The sequence below is a fragment of the Hipposideros armiger genome, unplaced genomic scaffold (assembly GCF_001890085.2).
Source record: "Hipposideros armiger isolate ML-2016 unplaced genomic scaffold, ASM189008v1 scaffold_422, whole genome shotgun sequence".
Lineage (NCBI taxonomy): Eukaryota > Metazoa > Chordata > Mammalia > Chiroptera > Hipposideridae > Hipposideros > Hipposideros armiger.
Window position 1 is genome coordinate 605,293 of NW_017731772.1, and position 14,259 is coordinate 619,551.

Here is a 14,259-nt window from a genome sequence, read left to right on the forward strand (position 1 = left end):
AAAGGGGAACAGACAAGTTGCTGTCCTTTTGTTCTTCAGTCTAGTTGTGGAGGACATTGCTTCACTGGCCCATGTTGGTATTATCCTTGCGCTCTTCCCAGGTGAGGCAGTTGCTTGCCGGCCATTGGACAGCCACTCACGTAGCTCACGGCAGCCCACTGCAGCAGGGACTGTAGCTTATGCCATCGCCGGTGGCTCTCTGTAGCCCAGGTCCAGGTTGAGCTATTGTTCACCATCTTAGCTGTAGAGGGTGCAGCGTCACTGGCCCTCATGTGGGATTTGAACCCGCGGCCCTGGTGCTCAGAACTGGCGTCCCAAGCCAATTCTTAACCAATGCACCACTTAGCCTGTCTTCTTTTAATTTTTAAAAAGTTTTCTTGTTTACATCTGCCTTTTTAATCCACCTGCAATAAATTTTATTATATTTTGAGACACAGGAAGTTTTTTCCAAGTAGTCAAAGTTTTTAACACTATTTGTTGGTTAACCTGTTTTCCCTTGATTTTTCGATGATTAGTCTGTAGTGTAGTAAGATATTATGTATACTATTTCAAGGCTAGTTCTTTTGTTGCTGAGATTTGCCTAGTTATTCCTATACCAATATTCTATTCTAAATATGTTTATAATATACTTTAACATTTTACAGGGAAGTTTTTAACCATCACACATCTTCAAAATTTTCTTACCCATTCTCACCTATTTTTAGTTCCAGAAAATAATTAAGTCATTTATGTTAGTTTAAAAAAAGCCGCTAAGCATTTTTATCAGGATTGGATTAAAACTACAAATTATTTTGTGTAGAATTGGAATATTAGAACATTTACCCTATTGAGTCTTCTCATCCAGAAATGAGATATCCCACTTTATCTAGGCAAATATTCTTTGATGTTATTTTTTTAAAGTTTGCCGTTTTTTTTTTTTCATGTAAGTTGAGCACACTTATTAAGTCCAGTCCTCTGCAATTTGTTTTTGTGAAATTATTGTGAATAAACTCTTTTCCCTCCATTATATCTTCTTGTTGGTTACTGATGATGAATAGGAAAGCTATTTTTTGGCATAATTCTCTTCTATCTGGCTTCTTTCTTGAATTCCATTATTCTAAGAATGTTTCAATTCTTTGGTCTTCTAAAGACCCTAATTATATCTTTCACTAATGATGATAATTTTATCTTTCCTTCTCCAGTAATTATTCATATTATTTCTGGTGTCTTCCCCACTGGCTTGGCCAGAATAATATTAAATATAATGATGTTTATAGGAAGTCTTGCCTTGTATAGTTTATCAGTATCAACTACCCACACTATTCTTTTTAATGCTTCCTGCCTTGGATTTATCTTTCTTTGAAATTGATATGGTCACTTCTTTTTTTTCTTACATAATAACTTTGGATCATCCTTTTATTTCTAATCTTTGTATATAATTTTATTTTAAATGGCCCCCTTAAGGCACATATAATTGGATATTTAATTTCATAACATTTGACTTGAACAAGGGAATATAAACTATATTTTTGTAATAATAGACACATAGGTTTTTTTTTTCTATCTTGTTTTCTGCTTTCTTATTAAAAAATTTATCTTACAATATAGGCTATATTTCCTTGGCATTTATCTTTATTTATTTGAAAGTCCTATATCCCACTTTATGTTTTACTAGAATCAAATTTTAAATTAAAAAAATAGTTCTTCAACCTATATTTTTAATATTTAAAGCAAACAAACAAACAAAAACAAAAAACAAGTTCTCTTGGCTTTTTCCTATAGATGATGGGGATTGATCTGTTTATCTTTTTTCCTGGCAGTTGCCCACCTCCTAAGCTTTGCTTATATAATCCGTAATTTTAGTTCTAGCATACGGTTGTTATACCTTATTATTTCTTACATCATATATTTTTTATTTCAAGTAAGCTCTTTTGACATTTGTATCCATTTTCTTAACATGTTTAAAATAATGTATTTATTTAGTCTTAACTCTTGGCTTAATTGGTCTTATTATTTAACACCAGTTCTTTTTATATTGTGATTTCTCCACTTTTGAGTTTTCAAATTATGCATCTTCAAATAATTTTTTTCATGGCATGTGAAGAACAGATACTCTGAATCCTTGGGTATCCCAACATATCATTCATTTGTCTTCTTAACATGCAGTGGGGGCTGGGGATGTGTGGTAATTGTCTTCTCTGTTTCTTTCTTGCACTTCTTTCTTCTTTGGAGCATTGCTAGCTATTTCCTGAGCTTCCAGGCTGGGGGATGGGCAGTGTTGGAGAGAGAAGTCTTGTTTGATCAGGCACTGATGGGATATGACTTCATGCTGTCTGAGTCTGGCAGATGTTTCAAGCTGCTTATTTGTCTCTGAGGCAGTTTCATGGCTTCTCAGGAGATAACCCATCACAAAGATCCCCCATCACAGAGGCTTCTTACCTATAGATCTCTCGTCTAAGGAGGATGTATTTCTGGCCTGAGTGATCACTTATTAAGTCCTCCAGTAGCTTCTAGAATGTGATTGTCACTTTCAGCTTCTTGCTGCTGGGATTCTTTATCCTCTCAAGGATGCACCCTAAAGATCAGGGCTAGGGTGATCCCAGATGAACTCTCTGTCCCACTTGGCCCATATCTGGAAGCACTCATGTAATCTTTCCTGCCGTAAACAAGGACTATAAAATAATCCCAGCACAGCCACCATTATTCTCCTGAGTCTTGCCACTTAGCTTCCTCAGGTATGAGTCCAGCATCACCCCTCTGTGTGCTGTACTTGTAAAAGACACATGTTAAGGCTGGTCTCAAGGAAATTTCCCTCCTAACACCTGAGACAAGGGATGTAGCATTGTCTCACTCTTTCTCTTTGTGTGGTTGTATGGTATTGGGTGTCAGGAGAGTGACTCAGCACAGCACAGCACAGCACAGCATTCCTCTCTCTAAATAAATCTTTTTGTTTTACGTTTCGTATAGTAGGCAAAAGGGTTCTAGAGTCTGGAACTGGTTCCAGACAATTTGCTTTTTAAACTTGTGACTATAGCGTCCGTCCAATATTCACTTTGAAATCTGGTATCTCTTTTATTAGAACTTCAGTTGAGACAGAGCCAAGAAGAATTCCATTTTTAACATTCCGTTATATACAGATTATAGCCAGTGTTCAGCGATATTGAATCAATGTGACTCTAATAACTGAGCCTGGTTCTCTCAACTGTGGAAAAGATCAAATCCTATGATAACCAGCATCTCCTGCTGTGAAGTTTCTTCCCACCTATAGCACTTGTTGAGACCTCAGAGCCCATGTTGCATGTTCATGGTTTCTCTGTCGGGTCTCCATCATGAGGGCCTCTTCCTCATAGCTCTCTCATTTGAAAAGTGTATTTCTAGTCTGAGTGGTCATTTGCAATTCCCATTACCTGCTCCTCACTTGGAGACTCAGAGTGTTAATGAACTATACAACTGGCAGCCATCCTCCAGTTGCATGAGTACGGGTTGTAAAGACATTTTCCTTCATCCTGCCCCTGCCTGCTTTAAAGCAACTGACAGGAAGTGGGCAGGGTGGCTGGAGGAGATTGGCGATGGGTGCCAGCTGCTGCTAAGTACTTTACTTTGGCTATCTCACTTAATTCTCGGGGATCTAGTATTCCCATTTTACAGATGTGGGAAATGAGATTTGGGAATTAAATAACTTGCCTAAAGTTACACAGATCGTACGTGCTGAAGATAGAATTAAAGCACAGTTCCTTCTGATGCCAAAATTGGTGCACCTTCTCAATGCTGGCTTCATATTAGAGTCATCAGACAGCTTTAAAAATATCAGTTTTCTGGTTCCCTCCTCGAAACAAACTAGAACTCCTGGAGATGAAGCTTGGGCATCAGAATGGGTCAAACTCCCCAGAAGATTCTACCAGGTTTCAGATCGCTGCCAGATGCACTTTCTATCTAGGCTGTGGTTTTATGTTAAATATCATATTATTAGCCCTGTATGTTATAGATTCCTTTATATTGTTTTCCCCTTAATATTTTCTTTCTCCTTCAAAAGTCAGAGAGTGCGTGGTTGCCTGTCTATATCAGAGCTGGCATCCCTAATCAGATTCCAAGGGCTGCATTCATGGCCATGTTCATTCTGGAAGTGGACCAATTCATCCTGACCTCTTTGACTACATCAGCTCTGGACTGTGAAGAGGATGAGACCCCCAAACCCTTGCTGGTGTTCAACATTACCAAAGCCCCACGCCAGGGCTACGTGACTCACCTGTGGGATCACACTAGACCAGTGTCCTCATTTACTTGGAAAGATCTCAGTGACATGCAGATTGCCTATCAGCCACCAAACAGCAGCCATTCTGAAAGGAGACATTATGAGGTAAGAAGGAGGAGAGAGAAGCTCCCAGCCCCTTTGGTATTCACAGTGTTATTTAAGAAGCCACTTCCTTTAGCCTTCCGGTTGGTTTGTAAATTCTTTGCCTCTGAAAAGAGTCAATCACTGTGACTCAGGATGCAGACTCAGATGCCCATAGGAGCCAGGCTGCTGATGCAAATGAGCAAACCCTCCTGGAGAGAGACTGTGGGGACTGGAGATAGAGCTGGTGCCTGCGGAAGCAGCTACAACTCAGCTCCAGCCGATACACATGTACCTAGTGTTGCTATAGCTCATGTGTCACAAGAAGTTAGACATCTATAATTTTTTTCTGTAAAAATGTTTCAACTTTTAAATATAGAGAACATATTAAAAAATTTAAAACATAGTGCGCCAGCTACAAAATATTGAGGGCCGCATTTGGCCCAGATCTCACCATTTGAGAACTCTGGTGCCCTCAACAGCCTTCCTGCGTTCCATAGACCATTGAAGTTAGAGATGAGTTTTATTTACAGTTTTTATTAATAAACTCTTTTACTCTTTGTTTGTTTGTTTGCAGAAGTGTTTTATTGGGATCCTTAATTTTAATTAGTAACACTGACTTAGTATAGGAGATTTCATATTCCCATATGATAGTTAATTTCACTATCAAACACTTTCCATTAAGAAAAGTCCTCTTTCTATTTAATCTAAATCTTTCCTGCTGCCACTTCAGCCTTTTCCCTCTTGTTTTCTATTCAGTGGGAGTGAAGAACAGATGGTTTCAGAGTTGCACATAATAATCCTTCACATACTTAAAGACCTACCAGCAAGTTGATTCCAACCGGATGGAAAATTTAAATGGGCAGATTGATAGAGACTTGAGTTCAGGTTTATTAAGGAAAATGAGTGTCCCTGGGGTTAGCAAATTGTCCTCCATCTAATTTAGGCATTTGCAGCGTTTAGTTTCAAGGGCAGACAAAAGACTTCAGACTATAAGTGTTGTGTTTTGCCCTTTGCTTTTATTTTTTTCATTTCATAATAGTAAGTGGCGCTTTTGTTTATTTCCTGCCATTGCCTCTCATTCCTTCCACATTATGAAGTAATTTTTCATTAGATGTCCAGTTTTACCTCAAGCTCACAAATGAAGCACTGCTACTCCGCTGTTTCCTGTGTGCATATTTTGGCATTGCATAATGTAATCTTAAAGTAGAATTTGTTCAAATGTGTGATTTTTTTTGTTGTTGTTGCTGTCAGAAGGTAACTCAATTTTCTCAGTGGAGAGTATGAGCTTTTCAGATTTTGTAGGCTGGAAGCCCTGGGCCTCTGTGGAACTTTCTGCATTTGGCGGCCTTGGATGGGATTTCTGAGAGCTGAGCAATGGCCTGTGTTCCTGAAGCTCACTGACCCTTCTCTGGGCTATAACACCAAGGCAGCATATATATATATATATATATATATATATATATATTTTTTTTTTTTAATGGGGAACAGTGTTTTTCTAGGACCCATCACTTCTAAGTCAAGTAGTTGTTTCAATCTAGATGTGGAGGGCACAGCTCAGTGGCCCATGTGGGTATTGAACCAGCAACCTTGGTGTTATGAGCCAGCGCTCTAACCAACTAAACTAACTGGCCACCCCAAGGCAGTCTATTCTTACAGGCATGTTTGCCTCTTTGGAAAATTCAGTCATTTCATTAGGTACTACATATACTGAGAAGAAAATTCTTAGTGAGTACATGACATACAATTTCGTATGGCTCAACTTAATAAATATTTACATCACACCTCCAGAAATACATCACCCACGTTGGTATAGTTTCAATTTTAGTCTGTTACATTGTCAACCTTGAATCTGTTTCTTTTGATATGTTATGTTTGCTGATATGTTGCTGTCTGATAATTGCTCTTCTCAAATGTATCGCACATCCTTCAGAACGAGGCAGTGTACCTTCCATTTCGGTATTATCCCACATTCTTCTCTGTTAACACCTGGAGAAATACATACATATCACATAATAAGTCTCAAGACTTATATAGCCCCACTAAGTAGTTATGGATTTCATGGGAACAAATAAACTCTAGATATTTAAAAATATGTCTAAAAAATAAAAATAAAAATAATAAAAATAAAAATAAATAAAAATTTGTCTAGTGGGATAGGTGCCTCTAGATCAGGGCCTCCTAATAGCAGCGCCATTGACATTTTGGACTAGATAATTCTTTGTTGTGGGGCTATCCTATGCGTGGTAGGATGTTAGTAGCATCCTTGGCCTCTGTCCACTGGATGTCAGTAGCACCCCCTCAACACACACACCCTCATATGTGAAACCAAAAATGTCTAGACATTCCCAAATGTCCCCTGGGGAGACAGGACAAAATCACCCCCAGTGGAGAACCACACCTAGACCCCATACCTTTGAGAGAGGTTTGATTGGTGTGATGCTGGACTGACATAGTCTCCTGAGCAAATGCAGCAGCACGACTGCAGCCTATTTGCTTATTTCATGGTAAGAAATTCTTTCATGCAGAGGAAAATTTTAAAATACTGATAAACTAAGGAGCAAGATCTAGAGCCCGCAAAAGTGAGATCAGGTTGTCAAAAATGGGATCAGGCAGCAGCAGAAACCTGAATCTGTTTTGCTTCCATCTATAGTGTATACCTCAGAAGCAATGGTATGTTATACTAGAACATTTCAATGTGTGGTTCATATGCAACTGTTTGCTTACAGGTGGAGTTGGAGGTATATGACTTCTTTTTTGAAAGGAGCGCACCTATTACTGTCCACATCTCTGTCAGAACAGCAGATACAAATGCTCCGCGAGTGTCCTGGAACACAGGTGAAGCTCATGTGGGATTCAAGCCCCAAAGGGAACACAAAGTATATGGGTCGGGAAAGAAAGGCGGTTTTATTCCCATTTCACACATGGGGCCACTGAAACCCAGACAGGTTAGGGACATCAGATAGTTGGTTTTGTTTCGTTTTTCCTACTTGCAGGGTGAGAAATTTAAATCCAGGATTCCTGAGTGCTGGAGACAAGTTCTTTCCTCTGCAGGAGATAAGCCAAAAGGACAACTTTCACCTGGATGAGGCAAAAAAGTGACAGTTTTTGATACTGAGCTATAGTTAGAGAGAGAAAAGGTCTCCAACTCAAATTGTTTAGAGGGATAGAAGAATGGCATAGACTGGTGCCCTCTACGTTGTTCTATGCTTGAGTTGGGCTGCATGGAAACCACAGTACGTAAATAAGAGCTTACACTGCTTTATTTGTTTGAAAAGAATGCTTTGCTCTGCCTCTCATTTCTGAGTGGACTTATAATGCAATGTATATATTTAGGTCAGACGTAAATGTAGAATGTCAATGAATGTTGTTTTTTTCCCCCCACTAATCCCATCAGTATTATTCAAAAACATACTTATAAGCAATAGTGGTAGGTTCTGTGAAGGGGATAATATCTGTGACTGATTTAAATCCTCAGGTGGGAACTTAAATGTGTTGCCTCTTGTGTTTGTGTGTGTGTGTGTGTGTGTGTGTGTGTGTGTGTGTGCGCGCGCGCGCGCGCGCGCGCGCATGCGTGCTTGTGTGCTTGCACGGGTACATGCACGCACACATATGTGTTTGTATGCATGTGAGCCTGTAAGAGAACTCCAAATCTGGTTTTGGCTACTTTGGACATTAGGATACTTTTGAAAATGAATTTTTACTTATTATGAACTTATATGTTCATCATTGATAACTTGGAAAGCACATTAAACAGAATAAATAATGATGAATGGTCATGAATAAATGAATGAAATAGTATGAATGAATAAAATCATTCATTGCTCCACCATGAAGCCATAACCACTTAATTTTTTGTTACATGTACTTCTAGTCCTCTTGCTTGCTCTGTTGCTGTGTCCCATGATGACTTGTCTTGTGCCAGTCAGCTTCACAACCTTTATTACCAGTCACAGAGATTCTTTACATCTACTTCTCCTTCCCCTGTACCTCCCTTTTGTCCTCCCTTCCTCCCTCCCTTCCTTCCTTTCTTCCTTCTTCTGAATATGCTACATGTCTTAGCCCAGGTTCCCTTAGCAACAGCCCCTGAGGCAGGTTGTATGCTTTAACCCTACACTGCAAAGTAGAGTAAGGGGAAAAGGGAAGTCAAAGTAGTAAGGCTGAGCTGGTCACAGCTTTACAAGAAAATAAAGCTGTTGGCTTGGTAGTGCTGATGTCTCCGGGAGGAGATGGAACCACTGTGTTGGGGAGAAGTCAGGGGTGGGGTGGAGAAAGGGTGAACAGCCTCTCAACTTCTTCCCATCTCCGTTCTCTTCATGGTCAGTTTGCCTCACTGGATATTTTGATTCCTTTAGTTACAAAAATCCCTTCCTTATTAGAGTCTAAACTAAAATACAACCTTTATTGTAAAACGTCAGACACTTCATGTCTAACACCTTTAAACACTGTCTTAGTGCAATAGCTCTGTTTTTGCATATTTAACCACTTTACATTCTCATACATACTCATAAGTTACAGTTGACCCTTGAACAACACATGGGGTTTGGGTATGCTGACCTTCCAGGTAGTCAAAAATCTGTGTACATAACTTATGACTCCCCCAAAACTTAACTACTAATAGTCTACTGTTGACTGGAAGCCTTACCGATAACATAAAAAGTTGATTGACACATATTTTGTATGTTATATATATTATATATTGGACTCTTACAATAAAGTAAACTAGAGAAAAAAATGTTATTAAGAAAATCATAAGGAAGAGAAAATACATTTAGAGTAGTTATTGAAAACAATCTGCATATCTCATTGTTCAAGGTTCAACTGTATATCGAAAAGAACTGACTGTTTTGCCCACAAAATATGTGGATATAGCCTTTGAAAAACTCCTTGTGGAGATTATTGAACTAGAGATCACCGTGAACATAATATCTGTTCTTTCCTTTGGTGTTTATTTTCTGGCACCATCACGTCTCTAAAGGATATGTCACAAGGAACCAATTGTCAGATTGGAGTTAGTAGTACTGAAAGTAAAAGTATTACTAAAAATAGAAGCTAAATTTCAGTTCCTTGAAAAGCTTTTGAAGATGCACTTTTCAGCTAGTTCTGTGAGTTAAAATTCATTAATGTTGTCTTAAAGTAGGCTTGTTGACATGTCATAGAACATTGCAGGACATTTTTATTTTGTCCTGTAGGTCTGAATCTCCTGGAGGGGCAGTCTCGGGCCATCACTTGGGAACAGTTTCAGATTGTCGACAGTGATAACATTCGTGCTGTACAGCTAGTCACCGTGGATGGCCTGCAACATGGACGGCTCACAGTAAGAGGTGATGACCAAGCTTTGTAACCTAGAAAAGAACCCAAGATGTACAATCTCCAAAAGCAAATCATATTTAATAGGATCTAGTGAATTATCGTATCCCCAAAATGTGGAGATCTTGAAACTGTTGGCTTTTGTGTTAAGGTGTTCACATCATTGGATGACTATTTATGAGCAGAGCCGTATGCTTAGCTCATTAATTAAAGCTCAGATACTGTGTAGGGCTTCTTCTACATACACTCCTTAACTGATTATCTTATCATAGTTGACAAAATATTTACCTCTCATTTCTCTGCTTCAGAGAAATGTGTTGAAAAACAGAAAAACATATTTTGTTTTTTTTAATACTTTAGTAATCATTTTGTTATTATGATATTAGAAGCAGTGACCATAGTTTAAAGAAAATGAATTTATAATTATAATGATAAGAATGGTAGTAAAGGTTAATGGGCCTAATAAAAATAATAACCATACTTTATGAGCTTAGAAGATTTAATTCAATTATCCTCTTAGCTTGTGTAATAGTAAAGCAGAAAGAGAGCTCTTATTTATCATCAGCTGTGATTAGGAAATTCTGAAATCAAAAATAAAATGATACATTCTCTTGCCTAATCCCAAGACATTGGGAGGTCAGCTTAAGATTGGGTGTATTAAGTAGGGAGGATTTTCAGCTGCATGTAAGGGACACCCAACTACAGTGGCTTAAAAATTCATTATCTTCCCCATGTGACAAGTTGTCCAGAAGTAGGTATTCCATATCCACGATGCCAGAAGCTCTTTTCTGCTGTCAGTGGTCACAAGATGGCACCTATACCTCTAGGCTTCTGGTCTGCATTTGAAGAAGGAAGAGAATGAAAAAAGTTGTTCCAACTGAGTTTGCCCTCTTTAACAACTTGTCTCAGGAGTATGATACAATGACTTTTACTTAAGTCTCCTACAAACTCACATATTACCTCTAAGTGCAGCGGAGTCTGGGGACATCATAAAAAAAAAATCATAATGCCATTCTAAATAGAACTAGGATTCTGGTACTGAGGAAGAAGCAGAAAGTGGCTATTGGGCAAGTAGCTTATAGTGTCCATTACACTAGTGTTTAATCATTATTCTAGTGAGATCTTTAACACAAACATATGTATGGCGTGGGGAGAGTAATGAGGCACCAGCCATCAAGAATTATAATAGTTAATGCAGAGTGAAGCAATGTTTATTAATGCTGTGAAATGAAATGTAGAATGGTAGCCCATAAGACAATGATGCTCCGGGCTCAGAGGAGATAGAAAACAGTACTGATATTTATTAAGCATTTACTTTGTGCCAGATGCAGTGCAAAGCGTTCTATAGGCTTTATCTTATATCAACTTTATGAAGTGAGGTACTAGTATATTCCCACTTTCCAAATGGGGAACCTGAGACTTTGAGATGCTGACTTTTCAAAAGTCATGTACCTAGAAAGTGGCAGAACTAGGATTTTGAACCTAGGCCATTTGCTACCAGAGCTCTAGCTCTTGGCCAATAAGCCAGCAATTCTCAAACTTTAGCCTGCGTTAGACTCTCCTGGAGGGCTTGATAAAACCCATATTGCTGGGCCCCACCTGCAGAATTTCTGATTTAGTAGGCCTGGGGTAGGGCCTGAGAACTTGCATTTCTAACAGCTTCCCAGATAATGCTGCTGCTGCTGGTTGGAGACCACACCTCTAAGAAGTGCTGCCGTGTAAGATGATAACAGTGAGTTAAAGAATAATTAACATTTGTTGTAAGCTTCCTATTGTTTAAGTTCTCTCATCCATACTAGGGAATATGAGGTAGATATTATTCCCCTTTTATAGATGAATCTCAAATAAATTAAATATCTTACCCAGTCTGCACAGCTCATAAGTGTCACAGTCAGTGTGTTAAATCGGGTCTGTGGAGGCCCAGAGCCCACTAAACAGTCTGTTGTTTTTCCAGGCAAGGTAAGTATCAGCTGCACCACTTTCCTTAATGGCCTCTTGTCTAGTGTTGCTTTCACTACAGGTGCTGCCTTTGTATCCTCTTGTTTTAGTCAGCGCCATCTCTGCTCTCTCCTTTAGGGGGAAAAGGATTTCTCTTCACTGTGGCTGACCTTCAGGAGGGAGTCGTTCGCTATCATCACGATGACAGTGACTCCACCAAAGACTTTGTGGTCTTCAGGATATTTGATGGCCAGCATAGCATCCGCCATAAGTTTCCTATCAACGTCTTGCCCAAAGATGACAGCCCCCCGTTTCTCATAAACAATGTTGTGATTGAACTGGAGGAGGGACAGACCATACTGGTCCAGGGGTCCATGCTGAGAGCTTCAGACATAGACTCCAGTGATGACTACATCTTCTTTAATATCACACAACCGCCACAGGCTGGAGAGATTATGAAGAAGCCAGGGCCAGGACTGATAGGTAAGTTCTGGGCAGTTAAGATCATGTGTGTCAGAATTCATGCAGAGGTTGAAATCAAATTTATGAGGTAAGATACAATTATTATCCCCATTTTATAGGTGGAAAGCCTAAGACTTAGAGAAACTAAGTTGATCTATCCAAGGATGGGCATCTGGAAAGTTCTAGAAGGTAACCATTACTCTAGGAAAAATTAAGACTGCTAAGCACAGTGATAGAGCAAATAAGTCTGAAGAGAAATGTTTGTCCTATTCTAGGTGATTGGTAAAGTAATCTCATGAATATTTGCTTACATTTTGTTAGAATAATTTCATAACTACTTCTTAAAGTAGTCAGGAGTAACAAAATAGGGATCAAGTAGTTAGTGTTCCTTAAGACTATGTTTCTTAAAAATATTTTTCTAATGCTAATTTACATATTTTAAGACAAGTTTGGCAATTTTAATTTTTCTGCTTTATTATTTATAAGCTTTGATAAAAGCTGTTAATGAAGATTCATTGGATACATACAACATATTAGGCAGAGAAGACTTAGCGATGTCCAATATCTTTATACCTCAATGCCTGGCAGATGGTTACAAAAATATTTGGTGTTTTGTGGACCCAATAGGTTATCCTGTCCCTGGCTTCCTTCAGAGGGATTTATTTAATGGCATCATTTACTATCGTCACTTTGGTGGAGAAATCTTTGATGATTCTTTTGAATTTGTCCTGTGGGACAGCCATGAACCTCCAAATTTCTCAGTGCCACAGGTAAGAGGACATTTCTAAACACTGTCCCAAAATCTTGTCCACAGATATCAATTCTGGGAAATGTTATTAGAAACTACATAAAAATAGTTTTTAATGTTTAAAGTTTGAGAAGCAACAGATTAAGCAAAATTAAGTCAATTTCTTTTTTAAAGATTTTTATTGGGGAATTGGGGGGATGGGAACAGCGCTGGGGAATTGGGGGAAGGGGAACAGACAAGTTGCTGTCCTTTTGTTCTTCAATCTAGTTGTGGAGGACATTGCTTCAATGGCCCAAGTTGGCACCATCATTGTGCTCTTCCTGGGCAAGGCAAATCAGTCGCTGGCTTCTGGACGGCCGCTCACTGAGGCTGCTGGCCGCTCACGCTGGCTGCTGGCTACATACGGTAGCCCATGGCAACCCACTGCCACAGGGGCTGCAGCCTATGCCGTCGCCGGGGACTCCCGGCACCCAGCTCCAGGTTGAGCTGTTGTTCAGCATCTTAGCTGTAGAGGGCAGTGTCACTGGCCCTCATATGTGGGATCCGAACCGGGGCCCTCTGGCATCCCAAGCCAGCTCTTAACCAACGCGCCACTCGGCTGGCCCTCAGCTACATCCTTTTAATTTAGGACAATTAAAATCCTTTGATACAGTAATGGTACTTTTAGTAGAATCCATCTAGCATCCATTTTTACCAAATTCTCCCTCTTCTGATTCTTGGCAACTTTAGCTTAGTTCCTTTCCAGACTATGGACCTGCTCTAAGCCATAATGTCACCTGCTCCTAGAATCATTCTCTGATGTCCCCATTCCACAATTCCCCTAGGCTCGGTCAGCTGGTCCTTTTATATGACCTGATATCAAATCACTATAATGTGAGGCTATTATTTGTTTTATTGGATCAACTGTGAGCTCATTGATGGCAGGAATCCTGAATTATTCATCTGTGTGTCTTCAGACCTTAGTCCCTGACTCAGAGCAGAATCTCAAGAACTATGTGTTGGTCCCAAATGGATGCTGGTTCTTTCAAGTTTTATTAAAGATAGGAGGAAATAAGAAGACTGAAACATTTGGTAGAAACTGAGGAGTCAGTGAGATGAGGAGGTAGTAAGTATAAAGTTTTATTCTTTGGAGTTTCGAGGAATTAGTGTATGCATAAGGACAAAAGAAGTAGAACAAGGATTTCTGGTCAATATGATGGAGTAGGTAATTAAAGTGCTTGCCTCCTCTCATGACCATCAAAATTACAACTAAACTACAGAGCAGACATCACGGAGATTTGCTTGAAGTCTAGCTGCACAGAAGTTCTACAACTTAAGGATATTTAGAAGGCGTATTGAGACTGGTAGAAGGGGCAGAGACGCGAAATGGGCTGGTCCTACATTAGCACTAGTGGCACCTGGCCTCAATTCACAGCTTAGTCCCTCCTAGGCCCCTCCAAGCCTAGTGTAGGTGGCGGCCATCTGTAGATTGCGTAGTGGCTCATTCCAG

The 14,259-nt window shown here is 39.5% G+C and overlaps 1 protein-coding gene across 1 annotated transcript in view; it reads left to right on the plus strand.

The window, feature by feature from the left end:
- Positions 1-14,259, plus strand: part of FREM1 (FRAS1 related extracellular matrix 1) — a 169,140-nt gene that overhangs the window by 42,497 nt on the left and 112,384 nt on the right. The window contains 6 exon segments of the mRNA XM_019664409.1: positions 3,628-3,680; positions 4,013-4,336; positions 7,042-7,150; positions 9,505-9,636; positions 11,699-12,043; positions 12,650-12,792. Coding sequence (XP_019519954.1) covers positions 3,628-3,680; positions 4,013-4,336; positions 7,042-7,150; positions 9,505-9,636; positions 11,699-12,043; positions 12,650-12,792 — 1,106 coding nt within the window.